Here is a 20,630-nt window from a genome sequence, read left to right on the forward strand (position 1 = left end):
TGTTTTCACACTGTTTCAGAACTGTGATTATACGGTCATAGAGCGAGTTAAGACCGAAGTTATATAATGTTATGTAAATACCAGTTATAATAAACGTAAGTATTAAGAACTTGCATACCGAATTATTATAAATATTTAACACTTATGAAACAACACTTATGGAAGCCGTAGACTATAAAATTATATACCTCAAACGCATGAACTTTAATGTTTAATTTCTGTCTAGATTTTTAGCACAAACATGCTATTAGTGGTTTGGAAAAAACAAAATGTGTTTATTGTACATTGCTGAAGGTTCTCTAACGCCAAAGAACAAAAAACTATCGTACAAATTTAAGCTTGGAGGAAAAGTTGAGGAGGTGGAGTTGAAGTTGAGGAGGTGGAGTTGTGGGAGGAACAGCCGGTGAGTTGTCGTCTGCACACACCACTCACAACCAGAATTATTCAGCTTAGAATCGACTATTGAGCGGATGCCTCACTATCTATTTCACCTATTTCAGCCATGGCCACAAGAGACGATACAGAGCAAAGCACACATGAACGAACTTCAAACACCAGGCAAAGACATACCTGAAAATCTCTAGTTGAAGAACAGTCAATTTACTGGAATTTTATACAGCAGAGAGTAGCGCATTGGCTAGAAAAAAAGTAATTCATAAATTCAGTGCATGTTCAATTTGCCTTTATACATATCCTAAAATATTAATGAACATTCCGTCTGCAGTATTTTTGAAATGAAAAAAATGAGCATTATGATATATAAACATCTTATGATTATTTTAGGAACATAAGAGCACCACAACCCAGATTTGAACTTCCCGCTGATAGTACGTCAACCTTGCGCCAACCCTGTGGCTGTTCCTCCCACAACTCCACCTCCTCAACTTTCCCGCCAAGCTTAAATTTGTACGATAGTTTTTTGTTCTTAGGCGTTAGAGAACCGCCAGCAATGTACAATAAATACGTTTTGGTTATTTCTAAACCACTAATGGCATGATTGCGCTAAAAATGTAGCTAAAAATGAAACATTAAAGTTCATGCGTTTGAAACATATTTCTAGTCTACGGCTTCGGTAAGTGTTGTTTTATAACTTACATATATATAATAATTCGGTATCCAAGTTCGTAATACTTACGTTTATTACAACTGCTATTTACATGACATTATATAGCTTAGCTCTTAACTCGCTCTATGACCGTATAATCACAGTTCTGAAACAATGTGAAAACAAAATGTGAGATTCGGACAACAGGACGTCCATCCAATCAGCGGCAAGCAAGTTTGCCAGGTTTAAAATAATAGACTATGGTCAGGTTTGAAAAAGAGTCAAAACATATACCTGAGCCCTTGGTGATTTTATGTGAAATTATATAATAAAAAGGCGGTGAAACCAACGATACCTTAGGGAAGGAAAAAAGCGCGAATAGGTCTATGCCTGATTGGTGAAATTCGAAACAAACGAACCATTAAAAAAAGTCCTAAGGTTTAAAGCGCACGCCAAGCCAGGACGCGAGCTTCAGCCAGTAAGAAGCAATCTTTGTTATCATTCGGTTGTGTGTGCGTGCTAGCCACCTGAGCTGTTCTATAAGTTACGTTCCGTACACCAGACTTTGAAAGTGCGCGTTCTCGCGCAGGTAAAGCACAAAGGTTTGCCGTAGTTTTAACCGTAATTTAATTACCGTGCAATTCTTGGGACCTTTCTACTGGTTCGTTTGTTTCGAATTTCACCAATCAGGCATAGACCTATTCCGCCCTTTTCCGTCCCTTTCTACTGGTAATATACAAGCATAAAAAAATGAAACTAAAAGAAACAAATACCTGCAACATAAAAGGCATACACACTCATGCACTAAAAATTAAAAACAGCATCTCCGTGGACCTCTCGTTGTTGATGAAGGAAGGTTTTAATTTTAAAGTGTACAGGCTTTCCACTATTGCTTGCTCCATGAGAGCCACTCGACTAGCGAGAATTGAAAATGCCCTTTAGCATAAACGGGGCGCACTATTTTCTGCATGATCCCTTATGGCACTGAATGGTAGTTTTGCTAAAAGCCTATTGTTCTAACAGATCTTTCTAGGGATCTAGGTGTTCAAACCATCGTACACATGCTTGGCGCTTCGTTTTACCCACGTAAATTGCATTAAAGCAACTACACTCGTATTTGTAAACATGAGATTGTAGTTCTGGGTGTACGATGTCTTTGTACTTAAACAAGCTACCTATGATGTACTTAGGTCTAAATACTACCCTGACATTATCTTGGGGATAAAATTCTCTTATAAAATCATGTGCCCTCAGAACTACAATCTCATGTTGTTTATAAATACGAGTGTAATTGCTGTAATCCAATTTACGTGGGAAAAACGAAGCGCCAAGCACGTGCACGATGGTTTGAACACCTAGGAAGATCTGTAAGAACAAACAGGTTTTTAGCAAAACCGCCATTCAGTTCCATAAGGGATCATGCAGAAGATAGTGATCTCCGTTTGTGCTTACTCATTTTCAATTCTCTCTAGTCGCGTGGCTCCCATGGAGCTGGCAATAGTGGAAAGCCTGTACACTTTAAAATTGAAACATTCCCTCAATATACACACACACACACATATATATATATATACTATATATATATATAATATATATATATATATATATATATATACAGTATATATATACAATATATATATATTTTATATATATATTATATATATATATATATATATATATATATATATATATATAAACCTGATCACCTATTTGTATGTAAGACACGGGGTTATAAAAAATATGCAAACTTAACTTTAACAATAAATATGCCATTTTGAGTTACTACAGATATACCGGAATATAATGATATAAAAACTAAGTCCCAGTAAGAGTACTGGTAAACATGGAAGCACTCCCAGAGAAGGAGGCAGGTCTTGGGAAAGTATCTATAAGTGGATATTCGGATTCCCAGCTTCAGCTCAAGCAAAACTGCAATCGCTTTTATCTCAATGTGGCAGTCAGTACTCACCTAACAAAATTTCTTGTTTTTATTATGCAATATATATCATGCAACCATCCTTTAAAATGTATGAAACTATTGTAAATATGCGAACAGACTTGACTACAATGTGTTTTTTAACAGCGATAGTTACTAAGATTTTATTACCAACTACGTATATAGTACCAAACAGGTACACAGATTCGAGTCACTGCATTGGTTTGTTAAGATATCTTAGAAATAATACATCTCGTTCATACTGCCAACTTCAAACATACATGTTTCAGTTCGTCTTTTTCTTCATAATTTGACAGCAGATCATTTACCTGAACATGGAAGTAGTACGTTGTGTTTTGATAAACATGCCCCCGCCAAGCCGAAACATCCGCCCCCCCAAACCTAAACACACGCCCACTAAACCTAAACACCCCCTAAATTGAAACACGCCTCCACTAAACCTGAACACACCCCCACTAAACTGAAACACACCACCTCACTAAACTGGAACACCCCAACTAAACCTAAGCACATCTCGACTAAACCAAAACACACCCCAACTAAACCTAAACACAGCACCCCACTAAACCTAAACACACCCCAACTAAACCTAAAAACATCCACTAAGCCTAAATACACCTCCCACCAAACCTGAGCACAACTCCACTAAACCTAAACACATTCCCCACTAAACCTAAACACCCCTAAACCAAAATACCCCCGTAAATCGAAACACACGCCCACTAAACCTAAAGGTATCCCCCACTAAACCTAAACACACGTCCACTAAACCAAAAACACACCCGCTAAACCTAAACACATCCACCACTGAACCTAAACACCCCTCCCACTAAACTTATATGCACCCCCTAACCCTAAACACGCCCCCAATAAAAATAAACACACCACCCACAAAAGCTAAACCCAGCCCTCACTAAACATAAATGCACCCCCACTATACCTAAACTCGCCCCCACTAAACCTAAATTCACACCTCCACTAAACCTAAAGCCACCCCTAACTAAACCTAAATGCACACCCACTAAACTAAACACACACCACCTGCTAATGTTAAACACACCCCCAAACCTAAACATACCCCACTAAACCTAAACACACCCTTACTGAACCTTAACACACACCTCTAACCTAGACATATCCCAGCTAAACCTAAACACAGCCCCACTAAACCTAAACACACCCCCTGCTCAACCTAAACACAACCCCTGCTAAACCTAAACACATCCCCACTAAACCTAAACACATCCCCACTAAACCTAAACACACACCTCACTAAACCTAAATGCACCCCCTACTCACTAAACCTAACCACATCCACCACTAAACCTAAACACATCCTCACTCCCACTAAACCTAAACACACACCACCCACAAAACCTAAACACACTACCCACAAAACCTAAACACCCCCACTATACCTCAGCTCACCCCTGCTAAACCTAAACACACCACCACTATACCTCATCTCACCTCCTGCTAAACCTAAACACACACCATCAACAAAACCTGAACAAACCCCCCACTAAGCCTAAACACATCCCTTACTAAACCTAAACGCACCCCCACTATACCTAAACTCACCCCCACTAAACACAAACACACTGTCCTGACGAAACGCTGCGGCAGCACATTTATTTTTCCCTCTCGTTTGAATATTATAACAGTATATGTTATTTTATTTCCGGTAAATTAATTATTGCAGTTTCATATGGTAGCGAAAGTTCTGGAAACGTGTTCAGCAACGTGCAACGTCTTGTAAACAAACTGATGACAGAAAACGCTAACTAAGCCATTTCTTTCTACTTCAAGGCTTAGGAACGATACTTAGAGAAAATGTTTAAATGAGGACTACCTTAAGAAAGTAATTTTGATGTATTTGGAGTAAAACTGCTCTTAAAACAAGGTCAAACAATACATATGCCTGCTGAATCAGTATATAGGCCTAACGTTTGCTTAGCATTGATTCTTTTCCTTGTTACCATTCTTAATGCTGTTTTTTTACCTTGGCATGAGGATTCTATAACTTTTACCATACAGAAATTATCTTTATGTACTCGAAATTAAGATGTACTAGATGTTGTAACGCCAGTTTTAGAAGCTATAATCAATCAATCAGTCAGAATAAGGTTTGACAAAGCATCTTACCAAATGAATAGTTTAAGGGCACAGGCGTAGCCTGGGCGGTGGCCGGTAATAAAGTCACAATTTTGGCTACGAAAAAAAGTCACAAGAAAAAGTCACATTAATCTATGGTGACCGGTAATCGTTTGGTTAGGTTAGGTTAGGCTGGGTAAGTTTAAGTTAGGTTAGGTTTGGTTACTTTTTTCCTGACTTTATTACCGGCCACCATAAATTATTGAGTATTTTCCTGACTTTTTTTCCCAGAGACATTTTTCGCCTAGGCTACCAAACTTCATTGTTTCCCGGTCAACAATCTATGAGACCTACCATTTAATGAAAGCATATATTAAACCAGGATTTGTTACACCTAAAAATACCATTATCATGCCTTTCCATGTCTAAAACTAAATACCGACGGCACAGACAATAATATCCCAGAGGCCTATATAGTCTACAGCTAAGAATTCTTAATGACTGACAAATTACAGCAGATGTCTTCACGCATACATGGTTATAAGAGACTTGTGGACACAGCCAGAACCTATAGGCCTACTTACTACTAAGCATTTTTGATAACGAGCAAGATCTTTTTTTACTTCATATCAACAGGCATTATGTGATTAATGATCTGCCTTCATAACTGAAATAACCACCGCAATTATATACCACAATTGACCAGCACAAAATCATCATTCACTAATATTCCGTATGCTTTACTTACCTGTAAAATTTAACTCCAACGTTTCCTGTAGTATTCCTATGCCCTTTTCCGCAACTAGAAGCTGCGCGACACAATATTGTGGAAATAATGAGCGAAAAGAAAACCTCAGGACACACTAACCACTTATTCAATTGTCGCGGTTCACACGTTTAGAGATCGCCCTAAGGCTCTACGGCTGCAAACAGCGCCGCCCTCGAGGCCGAACACCGAACCACATAGTACTGGAGTGACAACTTCAACTTGCAAGCGGAGTCGGTTTCCACTCATCCGTTCCACCCGGGGTGATGACGTGGCACGTGCGTGATTGGCTGAAAATCAACGTTTCCGATAGCGTCGGCTTAACGTGCTAAATATTCAAACTATATTACTTGGGTAACATAATTAGAATGTTTTTATATGTACAAGAGCCATCACACCTTCTTATGTAAATAAACTTGCCGATTTTTATCGATAATATGCTATACAAGAACAGGGAAGACAATCTTGTATCAAACAGTCAGTCATATCTAACACAAACGAACTATGCGCTTTCAAAAATTGTCTTATCTCATTGGTATGACCCAGGCTTACACGTAGACCTATGCCCACGAACAGTTCAGATCACAAAATTTCCTTGAGATTCATACTTTGATCTATGCACAGTTTAATTGCACGAATTCAAAAATAGTTTATTATGATACCAAAGTTATGACCACATCCGTAAACTGGAAAAATAACCTTCAATGATGTTGACCACAGAGTACGAAGCACTGAGAAGGGAACGCTAGACCCTTGCTGTGATTCGAGGATATTTGATTTTCCTGGCCTTCTTTTGAGCACTCTTTAATTTAATATCAGTCAGAGTGTCTTCTCAGTATAACCATTATTTATTTATTCTATCTAAGTGTTGTCTCAATACGTTCATTACAAAAAATATATACGATTAGCGCAGCTTTTATGCCGTATATGTCATCGACACCAAGGATGACGGGGACTCAATGAGGTTTTAAACTTTTGCTCGATAAGTTACTTGACAAAGTACTACTGAAAACTGCCCAGTCACCGAGCTATTATAATGATTTGTATGTTCAAGAAAAAATATGTAAATATGCAAAGTTTTCTGAAAAGTAAACCGTAAACCATTGCCATGTATTAACTGAAATTTCCCGCCTTCCAACCAACGCTGCAACGGCTGTTCTTTTCACCTACCCCAGACAGCCTCTTAGACAACAATATTTTGTGTTATCTCGAATATTACCTTAGGCATGTAATTCATGTACAGGAAATTATCAATATACCCTTTATTTGTACTCGCATAACCAGATGTCTTGTTGTTTACCTACCATGACATGAAGCATGATTATTGAAAGTCCATCGTTCGTTTGTGTTTGATGTGCGTAAACAATCTGATACAAGCTCGTCTTTCGTGATCTTGTACGTGCGCTTGTTTTGTTGTATACGTTATAAATCGGCATGTTTATGATGCATTCATGAAGGTGTGAGGGTTCTTTATACTGTACATGTAAGCTTTCAGATATATTATTTACGAAGTAGTTGTCGTCTTTATCGCAATAAGCCAACAATATCAGAAACAATGATTTCAGCCAATCACAAGCTAACTGCGTTGCCACATCTACCTAAAACCCATGTTAGCAAGTGGACAAATGAAACGAAATAGACTAAAGTAGACAGATAACATCTCCAATAATTGACCCTCCCTAGCTTCGACGCGCTGTTGTCTGTTGATTTATGCAGGTTGCACATTCTTCGTTGGAATGGTCGGTACCGTTCTCGGCTAGCACTCTGCTGGGCCCGAGTTCGAATCTCCGGCCGGCCAATGAAGAATGAGAGGAATTTATTTCCCGTGATAGAAATTCATTTCTCGGTATAATGTGGTTCGGATTCCACAATAAGCTGTAGGTCCCGTTGCTAGGTAACCAGTTGGTTCTTAGCCACGTAAAATAAGTCTAATCATTCGGGCCAGCCCTAGGAGAGCTGTTAATCAGCTCAGTGGTCCGGTTAAACTAAGGTATACTTAACTTTATGCAGGTTGCGAAGCAGCTATTGTTGTAGAAGTTTTCTGCACGGTGGGATCACCCATGATTTATCAATTTAAGTATTTGTGTCGTACTTACTGATGTGTTTTTTTTTTTCTCCCTAGAGCTACCCTTGTTAAAAAAATACGTCAGAAAATAGCTTTTGTTGTAAACAGTCCATCCCAATTTTGAAGGTCTGCCTAACAATGAAAATAATTTTAGGTTATTTTGAGTTCCTAAGGGTTTAGTTAGAATAAAGCTGGTTTTTTGTCTTGATTTTTTTTTTTATTATTTGCGTTGGGAATTAATTATGAATGTTACCTGTAGTACTTGAGAGAACCGTACAGAAATGAGCATAGTGTATTTAGATCTTATTATATAATTTCTTTTGTAATTTAGTAGCTAAATGGTTCCCTAGGCAGGTTTCTTATTCCCAAAGTGAATGACTATGATATCCAAAACTCGGACAAACTGAATTCGTGAAAATACTATATCCTTAGAAACACAATAAAGCCTACACATACACACACACATGCATGTATATACAGTAATACAGTATATGTGTATATATATATATATATATGTATGTATATATATATATATTATATATATATATATGTGTGTGTGTATAATTAGATAGAGAGTGGAATAATATATAGATGCACATATATATATATATATATATATATATATATATATATATATATATATATATATATATATATATATATATATATGTGTGTGTGTGTGTGTGTGTGTGTGTGTGTATTCCTCTCTACACTACCAATTATAACTGACGAGAGCATCTCACCAAAGATATACGCTGCGGTTAAGCCTCCTTCAGCTATATCTATACACAAAATTATAAGGCATAATGACCAATACTACCTTTGTTCTCACTGTTCCATAGCAATGTTTCTCTCTTAAATGATTAAAGTTATGTGGTTCTTACAGTGAGAGTTTCTAAGCACTATTAACATTAGAAGTTTCTTATCATTAGAAGTTTTTTTTTTTTATAGTTGTTGAAGTAGTGCTATAGTACTACTCAGAGTTCCACCACCTCCCACAGGCAGTGCGGAACCACCTGCGCCCTCACTGCAAGTGCCACGGGCTATCGGGCTCCTGCTCCCATAGAACCTGCTGGAAGAGGATGCCCTCCCGCAGGAACATAGGACTGCGCCTGAAGGAGAAATATAACACAGCTATTAAGGTAAGAGCATCATTATGCCTCAGTTGGCGTCGGCTTTTTTTTAAAGTACTTGCACGGCGAAACCCTTCTTTTGTTCATCATTTTTCTAAATCTGTGCACTTATTATTATTATTATTATTATTATTATTATTATTATTATTATTATTATTATTATGTCATTAAGTATTGCTTTTGGTGGCATCTTTTTATTATTATTATTATTATTATTATTATTATTATTATTATTATTATTATTACGAGCTTCTTGGCGCGCGCTGGAACTCGGCGCTGCTGTCTCTCCTACCCTCCCGATCCCCTATCTACCCAGCCCCAACCTGGGACGGACAAATAAGTTTGCAGGAGGAGGGTAGATACCCTCCCGTTCCCCTACCTACTCCACCCCCACCCGGGGCGGATAAACCGGTTTGCAGGGGTAGGTGACTGTGTCATGTCTCCCCTACGGTCACCTGGGGGAGGATAAACAAGATCCACTTAGATTTTTTATTATTATTATTATTATTATTATTATTATTATTATTATTATTATTATTATTATTATTATTATCTGGATTTGATGAAACTTGGTAGCTAAGTACCTTCGGGGTAGGTGACTGTTTTCCACAACTTTTCGTCTATAGCCTAATTTTTAGTGATTCAGGTCAATTTAAAGTTAAACATTTAATTTTCTCTAATTCTGACGAAGCCTGGTAAATAGGCACTGATGATTGTTTTACACACGTGTTACCTCAATGTACTTTTGAAGACCAAATGTCAAAATTCCCCCCCGCCCCCCATGTCAGAATTTATGATTTAGCTGTGGGCAAATCGAAAGTAACCAGAGCTCATTCATATAACCAGAGAGAGAGAGAGAGAGAGCTAGGTGGTGTGAGGGGGGAGGGGGGATTTACATTTCCCAAAGGAAGAATTCCACTCTGTAAAATAACCTGCATAATGGTCTTTTCCCTCAAAGGAAGAAGGATGGGAATTGCCTGGTCAGAGAGAGAGAGACAGAATCAGAGGGAGAGAGAGAGAAAGGGGGGGGGGTGAGGTGAGGGTAGGGGAATCCTCCATTGTCGATTGCCTTTCAGCCTGGTTACTTATCTCCTCCTCAACACTTTCAGGTAATTCCCAGTAACGATGCAGTGACAGCTATCGAAACCAACAGGAGACCCGACGAGGAAGACCTCGTCTACCTCGACGACTCTCCGGACTTCTGCAGGTAAGTCGCGTCTCACGTCGTCAGAACAGAAGCTAAGAGAAAGAGAAATGCCATATGAGAATAAAGGAACACAGCACGAACTACACGTTCCTTATGCCTGCCATCCATGCAGAATTATCACCGAGTATGAATGCAGAAAAGGAGTGTGACATTTGAATAAATAACCATGGTGAATCAGCGTTGTCTTTACTTATGGTCCTGTGGATGGCAATAGATTTATAAGTTTATTTACCTGACATGACGTTGCAACGTCACCGACGCCGGAATTAGGATTTCATTCAGAAACAATCTGGATCAAACAAGGGGAAATATTCATACCTTCACACCTTAGCATTCATAAAACATGTACAAAATTATGAAATACAGAAAATGGTCACCAAAGCTTGGGATTTGTCCTCAGACCTGTATATCTGTCAAATAACACAATAGTAATGACAATAGGTGATAGTTAATTGCTTTCTCAGGCATGACAGATACCTGAAAGGGTGCTTACGGCATACTAGGAATATTTCATATGTGCATTTCCTTGATAAGATGATGCTCTTCCGGCAAAATCTTCGATTCATGATTTTGAGGTAGTTTCTGTAAAGTGAATGTACAGTGAGCATAGACTTTGTCAAAGATCGGTATACATTTTATGGTGATCTTGGAAAGTATTACACATTCACCAAGATAACTGTTCCCGTAGGGGGCCAGTGCTGTCAGTGCACCCATCCGGTGCACTGTAGGCATTACTTACGGTTCTTCGCAGCGTCCCTTCGGCCCCTAGCCGTAACCCCTTTCATTCTTTTTACTGTACCTCCTTCCATATTCTCTTTCTTTCCTCTTACTTTCCACCTTCTCCTAACATTTGATTCATAGTGCAACTGCGAGTTTTCCTCCTGCTACACCTTTCAAACCTTTTTTACTGTCAAATTCCGTTTCAGGGCTAATGACCTCATAGGTCCCAGTGCTTGTCCTTTGGCCTAAATTCTGTATTCTATTCTTCTAGTCTATTCTACCAAGATAACTGTGGATTACTTTCAACATTAGTATCAGCAACTGCTCCCGAATTTTTTTTTTTTTTTGCACTCATTATAGTGACAGGTAACGTTTCCAACTATTTTCAGAGTAGAGGAGCCAGTGATTATTCCTTGAGATTATATGTGTTATCAAAGTGACGTCTAACTGTTTTATAAAGTTGTATGTCCTTATTGTGGTGGTCAAAGATCATTCTTCTAGGTGGTAGATTCTTAGTAAAACAGCAGAAACTCACTAAATTAAGACTATATTTTAGTTGCATACAATCGTTGGAACAACAAAATGGGCAGCACTGTTTTCTTGTTGTCTGTCCCTGATAAGATAAACCAGTTTGCAGATTTGTCAATTCATTGGATCTGAAGACAGGCAAGAAACAAGATGCAAAAGAGACCTTGATGACCATTTTTAGATTTAGATGGTAAAGGTTAAATTAGTGTCCTGAAGATGTATTAAAGAGAAAGAGAGAAAACTAGAATAATGACACTATTATGGCAGGGGTAGCAGGATGGTACTGATTACCTTTATCCTGTAGAAATCGTAATCTTTAAATGAAATCCATCTTTCATATGCAAGAGACGTCTTCTTGAGCCCTCAAATTCTCGTTGGACAGCCGCTGGAACCACCCGGATATTGAGTTACTATTGATTTGATTTATGGAAATTTGGCTCAAAGTCCATCACTTGGGCATTATCAGCCATTCAGTTAAAGTTAAGTATACCTTAGTTTAACCAGACCACTGAGCTGATTAACAGCTCTCCTAGGGATGGCCCGAAGGATTAGACTTATTTTACGTGGCTAAGAACCAATTGGTTACCTAGCAACGGGACCTACAGCTTATTGTGGAATCCGAACCACATTATACCGAGAAATGAATTTCTATCGCCAGAAATAAATTCCTCCAATTCTTCACTGGCCGGCCGGAGACTCGAACTCGGTCCTAGCAGAGTGCTAACCGAGAACTCTACCGACTCGTCCAACGAGGAACTACAGCCATTCAGTGCTTAAGACAGTGAAAAGGAGTTTACGTGGTTGGACAGTAACATGGAAGAAAGGAAGTGGTTTGGAGGTAAAGTGAAAGGTTAAAGAGTGAATGCAACAAGGAGCCGAAGGGACGCTGCAAACACCTATAGTAATGCCTACAGTGCACCACGTAAGGTGCATTGAGGGCACTACTTTCTCTACGGGGAGTGAGTTATTGTTGATGCAGTGTGGCAAAATAAGAATCTTTGTCAATGTTTTCTTGAATATTTCATACCTCAATCTATAATTTGAAAAAGTTTTTAAGAATGCATCAAAATGAATGAAAATAGAATGAGAACTAACTTAAATTTTTAATGCATGAACAAGCTAATAAAATCGATTTCCTCATGTGATTAACTGTCATCTCATAGAGTCATAGACTATAGTCATCTCTGTGTAAAACATATTCACATGACAATAACGGGGCGAAGCATATTTTAACCTCTGGATCTTGCTCTCAGGAGTTCTTGCGTAGGTTAATACGGTTTCACAGGCACTGACTCGTCTCCCTACATTTCAGGTTCAACAGGAGGACTGGGTCTTTGGGCACCAAAGACAGAAAGTGCAACGCCACGTCAGAGGGATATGACGGCTGCGAATCGCTATGCTGTGGAAGACCCTATCATTCTCAGATTAAGATGGTTAGTAGCTGCGGAAACGTTTCATAAATTAACATAGTTATATGAATGGATTGGGAATGTATATATATATATATATATATATATATATATATATATATATATATATATATATACATACACACACACATATATATATATATACACTCAATCCTCCATTTATATTGTATTACATCGTTTTTATTTTTATGAACTCTGCAAAGACTTAGAGTCTACATCATATAGTTACTCTCTAGAAAAGAACGATTCATATTTAATTTATATTCTCTTGTGTGTGGTTATTATTCTGTCAAAATCCTTCGTTGCAACGAAATATGAATTGACATAACTGGGGAAGAAAATGATTATTCAAGAAATGTTTTGCCATAAGTGTAACATTAAGTTGAGGTTGAGGTAGGTTTACCCTTTTAGAGGGCTTTTCAATAATTTCGAGATGATTGAATAAGCACCATTTTGCTTCACGACTGTAATTATAAAATAAATAAATAAATAAATAAATAAAATAAAAATAAGAAAAACTTGAAATGACTCTGTGACGAAATGTTTTGAAGCTCTTCATCTCGACTAAAATCATTAAACATCGCGAAGGACATGATAATCAGTTGATCACTTTTTATATTTGTATTTTCTAACAAACCAAAATGGTTTTGGAACAAAAGCGAAGGCTGTCGTACATGCGTCATATCCTGATGGAAAGTAAGTGGATTGATAATTGGAAGAAAAGGCACCTAAAACGACTAAGTCAGTTGTATTAGGATCCTGAACTTTGTGTATTAAGCTACTAGTCTACAAAATTCCCTACCTAATCCCAACATTTAATCTCATTCCCATACATGCCCTGCTGTAAAAGAAACAATTTGTACGCATTACAATTGTAGAGAGCCTTTTATACAAGTTTCCTTCAAATGATATGGGTATTATTATAAAAACAAGGTAGAGAATTTGTTTTCGCTATTATTTTCACTGGTGTTATCTGTAAGAAGTGAGCTAGATGCAACACCGTCGTAGGTTCAAAAGATATTGAAATTTGTTTACACAAATAGGTTAATTCATGTTTGTAACCACCCATAAGTTCCTCTGGAGGTATGGAACTTTATGATATTTGGTGGGACGGAAATTACGGAAAACGCACTCAAACATAAACACGTGGGCGAACCATCAGTTAGGAATCCTTTTTACATGGATAAGCGCAGGATAGTAACTAGCATATTCATTTTGTTAAGTTTGGTTTGAAAATACTGAAAATACAAAATATATGCATTACTCACATAGTTATTCTAAATATATCACTGTTTCTACCACATTCATCTCCTGCCAGTATATCATAATTGCCATCTATTTTATAGCACTTTGATGGTTCCTGTTGATAGCAAAAGCACAGTGGCTAGCATTTCCAATTTAGACTACCTTGATGTTATGTCGAACCAAAAACACACAAACTGACAAACAAACACAAATAAGAAAATAAAGGCAGAAATGACGTTGCTTGTATATACCAATTAATAAGATATATTTCCCTATCTCACTCTACTGTCTTTCCAGGAGACGGAGAACTGCCACTGCCGTTTCACCTTCTGCTGCGAAGTTACTTGCCAAAAGTGTAAAGTAAGACGCGAATATTCTTACTGCACGTAATAAGTACAGAAATTGCGTGCTCAAGTGTAAGGGATGCTGGTGTCCTGAGCTGATTCTTCTTCCATTCCTTTCGTCGCTTCCAAGTTATTCAGTCTGTTTTCAGAAACAAGAGCCCGTGCTCTTAGTGTAACATCAAGTAATTCGCTTCAGGAAAATGTGCCAGAGTGCAGAGAACTAATTGAGCTTAACTGTGAGTGTTTTTCGCTATTACACACTTTCTTGGTTAACTTGAGGACAATAAAGGCCAAGCAAAGAGTGTGCATGCATATTTGTTTCTTAAGGCAAAGAAAGGATGTTCTAACAGATCATAAAATGATTTTCAGAGTGGGATAACTGTTTAAGTGAAACCAGTGACTTGGAAAGTATAAACAAAACTGTTATGAAGACTTAATAAGAAGTTTTGTAAACAGAAAAAAAAGTTCAGGTAATAAATGTTGATATAAAACTGAATGGGCGAAGACGCCTGAAAGCAGTAAGGAAAACGGGACGGACATCAGGAAATAGTGGACATGGGTAAGCTTCATAATCTGGTGATCCTTTGCAATAGATGTCTTGTTATATGTGATAAACCAATCAATAAATCCTTATATTGCAAGAAGTGCCGTTATGGATGTTCATGATGCTTAAGCATACTATATTATAAATTATGGTAGAAGTAGATTTCAAGCTTCATACGCTCACTGTAAATAGCATTTATGTTGGACTTATCTTAATCAAAGGAGAGTTGTCGCATATGCTTCATATTATTGTAAATATTGTATTCGTAAGCATAAGGAAGTGCCTGATAAGATAATATACAGAGACATTACCAAAATTGCTGGAGTGTAAGAGTCAAAGAATACTCTTACCCAGCTTTACCTCGTACCTCGCCGGTACTTGGTACAGATTATTAACTGGACTCTGAGGCCGGGGGACCCTTACTTTTTATGATGCTGGATTGCATTTTAAGTCTTAAAACTGTGCTTGAAAGCTGTGAGTTTGTTTCCAAGCAAAAGCCTGAGAAAATAGTGAAATGTACTACAACATTGTAAAAAAAAAAAAAAAAACTTGTCAGGTGAATATTTACAGTGCAGTGCTAAGTCTGAAGAATGTGTATTATGCAGAGTGTACTAAACAAGGAATATTCACTGTGTATTAGGGTGTAAAGTTTAGGATCTGTGTATTACGCAATTGATGTGTAAACCGCTGTACTGAATGTAACTAAAGGAAACTTTCTGTGATGATATTTTACAGCTAATGGCCGATAATTGTAAATTTTATTGTCGTAATGTGGATTTCATATTGATCCCTTTTCCTGTGATTAGATATTTGCCTTCATAGTTCCTGCTCGGTTCAGAAGCAAATAGATTGTATCTTACATATATAGAGAACTAAGCTATTATTTTTATCAGTGTTCTAAAGGCTTCTCGAATTTTATCCTTTTCCGTATATGATAGAACTAAATAAAAGTTCGGAAGCTCTGGAGTGTACCTGTGACCGGGGAGATTTTACAGCGCAAATGAACAACCTTGTAATTCCATATTCTGATGTGCAAATTAGAATCCAAAAAGTTATGTTCAGGAGAAATAGAATAATAACCACAAACGCTGATGCCTTATGGCGAATAATTTTCAAAGCAAACAAATAGACTTGATTGTACGAAGAAACTGACTTTAGTTTGGACGTTGGGTTAAATGCTGAATGCTTTTATGGTAATAATTTATTGAGAATTGTTAGGTAGCCACTGATAGCTTTGTTTTATTTATTTCTGTTCTTTGACTTATATATATATATATATATATATATATATATATATATATATATATATATATATATATATATATATATATATATATATATATATATATATATATATATAATATATATATATAATATATATATATATATATATATATATATATATATATATATATACACACATATATATATATATGTATGTATATTATATATATACATATACACATACATAAAGCTATGATAATAATTTAGAGAGCTTCCATCTGCCATAAGGGTAAATTACTTGAATGTGTGATAAATTTTCGTAACGCAAAATGCTTTTTGTATCGGAAAGATCCGCTGTAGAATGAACAATAAATCACTATATCCGAAACTGTGTTTATCTGCCAAACGAATTAACCTAAAAAAATTATTCATTCTATTCAGGTATTTTAAGATTATTTTTACATACTCCTTTCTTCCTTGTGTAATACTCCTTTAATCACTAAAAGTTAAAAGGGTAACTAATTCTACGGTTGTAAATTAGATTACCAATTATTATTATTATTATTATTATTATTATTATTATTATTATTATTATTATTATTATTATTATTACCTCAGCAGAAGATCCTTCCTTAAAGCTGACTGCTGTTGCAGCTGTATTTAAACATCTAGTTATCTTTTATTTTTTTATTACTTTCTTTTCTTCAAGTGGCTTGTTGTATTCTAAGTTTACAATATCCATCAAGGAAGGTATACTAATCCTTTCTAGTATTTTCATCACTTTATCACGAAACTTTCGGATATGATTTATAAACAATCTGTCCTCAATGGCCCTCGCCCAAAGACTGCCCATAAGGGATTAGGATGCCTGATGTGGACCAGGATTAATAGATCATAGGGTTAGACCGTCCAGGTGTTTCTGCGCATGTTTGTGACGTCACTGGTGTGCACCGTAGAAGAAAACCAGGAAAACAAAGAAATGAAGGGTCACTATGGTAATTGTTTGCCTACACGCATTCTCTCTCGCTTTCTTTCACAACCTTAGGTGAGAGAGGTCCCCGTCAATCGCCAGGTACTGCTGAATTAAAAGATTGATATAATCCTCCATATGCCTTTTTATTGCTATTTGGGTAATGCAGTAGGCCTAACCGTGTAAATCCGGACCAGGTGTGTCTTTGTTTCTTTTATGATTCCTTACATTCTTTGGTTAATATATGTACATACATACACACACACAGATATATATATATCTATATCTATATCTATTTATCTATCTTTCTATCTATCTATCTAACTATATATATATATATATATATATATATATATATATATATATATATATATATATATATATATATATATATATATATATTACTTTCATGACAGTCCTAACTATCATCAGCAACCCACATCATTCAACGTAAAAAGGATAAGAAAATTCTGTTTAAATTTTGTGCTATATATTAATCCTGGTCGATGTAATCCTGGGACTGACCAGGTGAACAATGCCGTAATCCGGGTTAAGAATAGAAAGTTTCCGTAATCTTCACTCTGGTGAGGTCAAATACTGACTGATGACTTTCCTTTACCTGAACCTCAGCCAGACGCAGCCAGACGACGTCATGCGCGAAATTGTCCTTATTTTGGCCAGAAGCGGACTAACCCTGTACTCTATTAATCCTGATGTGGACCTGATAACTCAGCACAGCCCACAGAGACTGACGTATGACCGGGCCAAAGGGTTCTTGTTATGGATAAGCAGACGATGGATATGTGAAATGACATTCGCAACGATCTACAGTATTACTTGAAGAAAAGAAAATCATCAGAGAAATAGCAAAGACAATTTACCAGTTGAATGGAGCTGTAAGAGCAGTTAGCTTTATTATTATTATTATTATTATTATTATTATTATTATTATTATTATTGGCATGAGGCCCTCTCTTAAGCAGGTACTAGAAGACTCTATACAAGATCAATGCAGCTGATGCAGCGATTTCTTTCAATAGTACCTATTATTATTATTATTATTATTATTATTATTATTATTATTATTATTATTATTATTATTATTATTATTGCTGCGGTTTTTATTTCAGTTTTTCTATCAATGCTGAATGGGTGTTTAGCAGAATGGTATTCATTTATCATTATTACCATTATTGTTGTTGCCGTTGACCTTATTGTCGTTGTTGATACTAACGTCACGATCTCTTCAGACTTTTATTCATATTCAACCCACTTTTTGATAAAAATTACTTTAATAACGTTGAATGGGAGATTTGCTGAATGACTCTTTGCACAAAGATTTTTGTTTACCAATGAAATTAAAAACATAATCAGGAGAAACGTGGATAAAAATAATCAAGGTATTCGTAAACATCCAAACGCACATTGCCATTGTTCCAGAAAATACATTCCATAAGGTTTTGTAGTAACATTACACAAACTCTGATGCGGTAATAACTTTTACATTTTCTTTTAAAGAGACAAAACCTGTTTTGTAAACATTTTCAGACTGGAAAGGAACTGCAATGCAACTCACTTTCATTGAATATGTTTCTTTTTGTGCCGGAAAGAAATCGTCCTGCCACAGTTCAAATGGAAAGAACAGTTTGTAGTTACTTTACAAGAAAGACTGTGATAATTGTCTGTAGAATGATGGCTATGTTATAGGATATATTTCAAAGAATCCTTAAATTTTTTCTCAGAGAAAAGTAGTTAGTATTCCATGAAAACCTTTAGTCCTCAAAAACTTATTTATAATAAATTCTAGGAAATTTACTCTTTTACTTAATGAGTGAAACGTGAGATAGCAAAAACACAGCACTCCGGTTAATAATATAAAAGAAATAAGCAAATGATTAAATAAAGAAACAGGCAGATGAATAACTAGATTAATTTAAGAAACAAAAACACTGGGCTTTATACTAAATATACTTCTGAAGTCTGTCAAGGTGTCGTCACGAAGATGATTTGGCAAGCTTTATGACACAGAATGAACTGGTAAACTTTGCAAGCGTAGATTTTGAGTCTGGCTGAATAACCGTAGAGATCACGTAAAAGCCAAGGGTGGAGGTATGACAGTTATGACTGACAGGTCATGTTGATGGTGTCACCAGCATGTTGTGCAGGTTTATTTTTTGTTTACAAGCATCTATAATGAAACGAACATGATAAGGAAGGATGATGATGGAGGCATTATCATGATTATGAGCATAAATGATGAGTTTTGAATAATCAAAGACATAATGAGATAATCTTCATAAATTTAGAATAGAAGAGTACAAGTAATGACGTGAAAAGGTAATTATTATGAGAACAGTTAATCAGAATAGCGTTAGCGTTTGCCCTATAAGATCCATTTGTATTATCTGTATATCAATTGTCTCTTCAATGAGATTTTGTTTTTGTTCGTTTTGTTTGTTTGCTGTTTGTCTGCTTGCTAGCAGGATTATTTATCTGTTTACTTATTTATTTTATAATTATATTCTTCACTGCTTTTTTCATGAACGAGCTGTTTTGATAAATATACTGGAAGTAATGATCAGTAATAAAGATGATTACGATCTCTTTAATCCGGCAGGTCACTTTTCAGATACACATTCATGGGCCCAGAAAATTCTCTCTTCCAGAACAAAGATAACAATCACACCATTTAATCCATTCATACAATCTTTCAAAACTCATTCATGGCATCAGAGCCTCACCTTTTCCCCAACTCCAAATAACCTAACCAGCCCAACACTGGTGGAACGCCGCTGACAACAAACCTTTCCCAGATGTTAGCAGGGCTTTCCACCTGCAATTAGGGTCCTTCAGGTAGGTAGAAGACACGGCCGGCCGACCTTGATCGTATCGCTGAAAACTTTATGACAGGTGATGGCCTCACGGCCTTCAGTGTTACCTGTGGTTACGTCCTGAGGTTGCCGATCACACCACTTAATTGGCAGGTAATAAAAGACAAGAAGTGCTCAGAGGTGCTAAAAGCTGGGACAATGAGTCGACCGGGATTGCCAAAGACGCGGATTATACTCACTGCCTGTCGGGAGGAAGGGAGGGAGGGAGGGAGGCAGTGCAGTGCTGTTATTGATCGAAGTCTGTTTTCAGATTTATGCTTCTTTCTACGTTTTACGTTCGCTTTTTTTATGGCTTGTTTGAGCTGGTCGTTCTTCATTCTTTTTTCTTTCCATAATCATTGTAATGTTCTCACATACACAGATACAGATGTATATAAATGAATATAGATACATATACCAGTACATTTCACACACACACACATACGCATATACATATGTGTGTGTGTGTGTGTGTCTGTGTGTATACA

General features: G+C 36.7%; 2 protein-coding genes across 2 annotated transcripts in view; one reads left to right on the plus strand and one right to left on the minus strand.

Moving 5' to 3' along the window:
- LOC136839415 (protein Wnt-10a-like) overlaps nt 1-6,140 on the minus strand; it is a 305,294-nt gene extending 299,154 nt beyond the window's left edge. Inside the window, exon 1 of the mRNA XM_067105428.1 lies at nt 5,845-6,140. The gene's annotated coding sequence lies outside the window, so the exon portion shown is untranslated. The remainder of the gene's footprint in view (nt 1-5,844) is intronic.
- LOC136839416 (protein Wnt-6-like) overlaps nt 1-15,626 on the plus strand; it is a 103,357-nt gene extending 87,731 nt beyond the window's left edge. The window contains exons 5-8 of the mRNA XM_067105429.1: nt 8,929-9,069; nt 10,170-10,267; nt 12,828-12,948; nt 14,488-15,626. Of these exons, the coding sequence (XP_066961530.1) occupies nt 8,929-9,069; nt 10,170-10,267; nt 12,828-12,948; nt 14,488-14,580 (453 nt within the window). The 3' untranslated portion in view covers nt 14,581-15,626. The remainder of the gene's footprint in view (nt 1-8,928; nt 9,070-10,169; nt 10,268-12,827; nt 12,949-14,487) is intronic.
- The last annotated feature ends 5,004 nt before the right edge of the window (nt 15,627-20,630 follow it).

The sequence above is a fragment of the Macrobrachium rosenbergii genome, chromosome 6, assembly GCF_040412425.1.
Source record: "Macrobrachium rosenbergii isolate ZJJX-2024 chromosome 6, ASM4041242v1, whole genome shotgun sequence".
Classification (NCBI taxonomy): Eukaryota; Metazoa; Arthropoda; class Malacostraca; order Decapoda; family Palaemonidae; genus Macrobrachium; species Macrobrachium rosenbergii.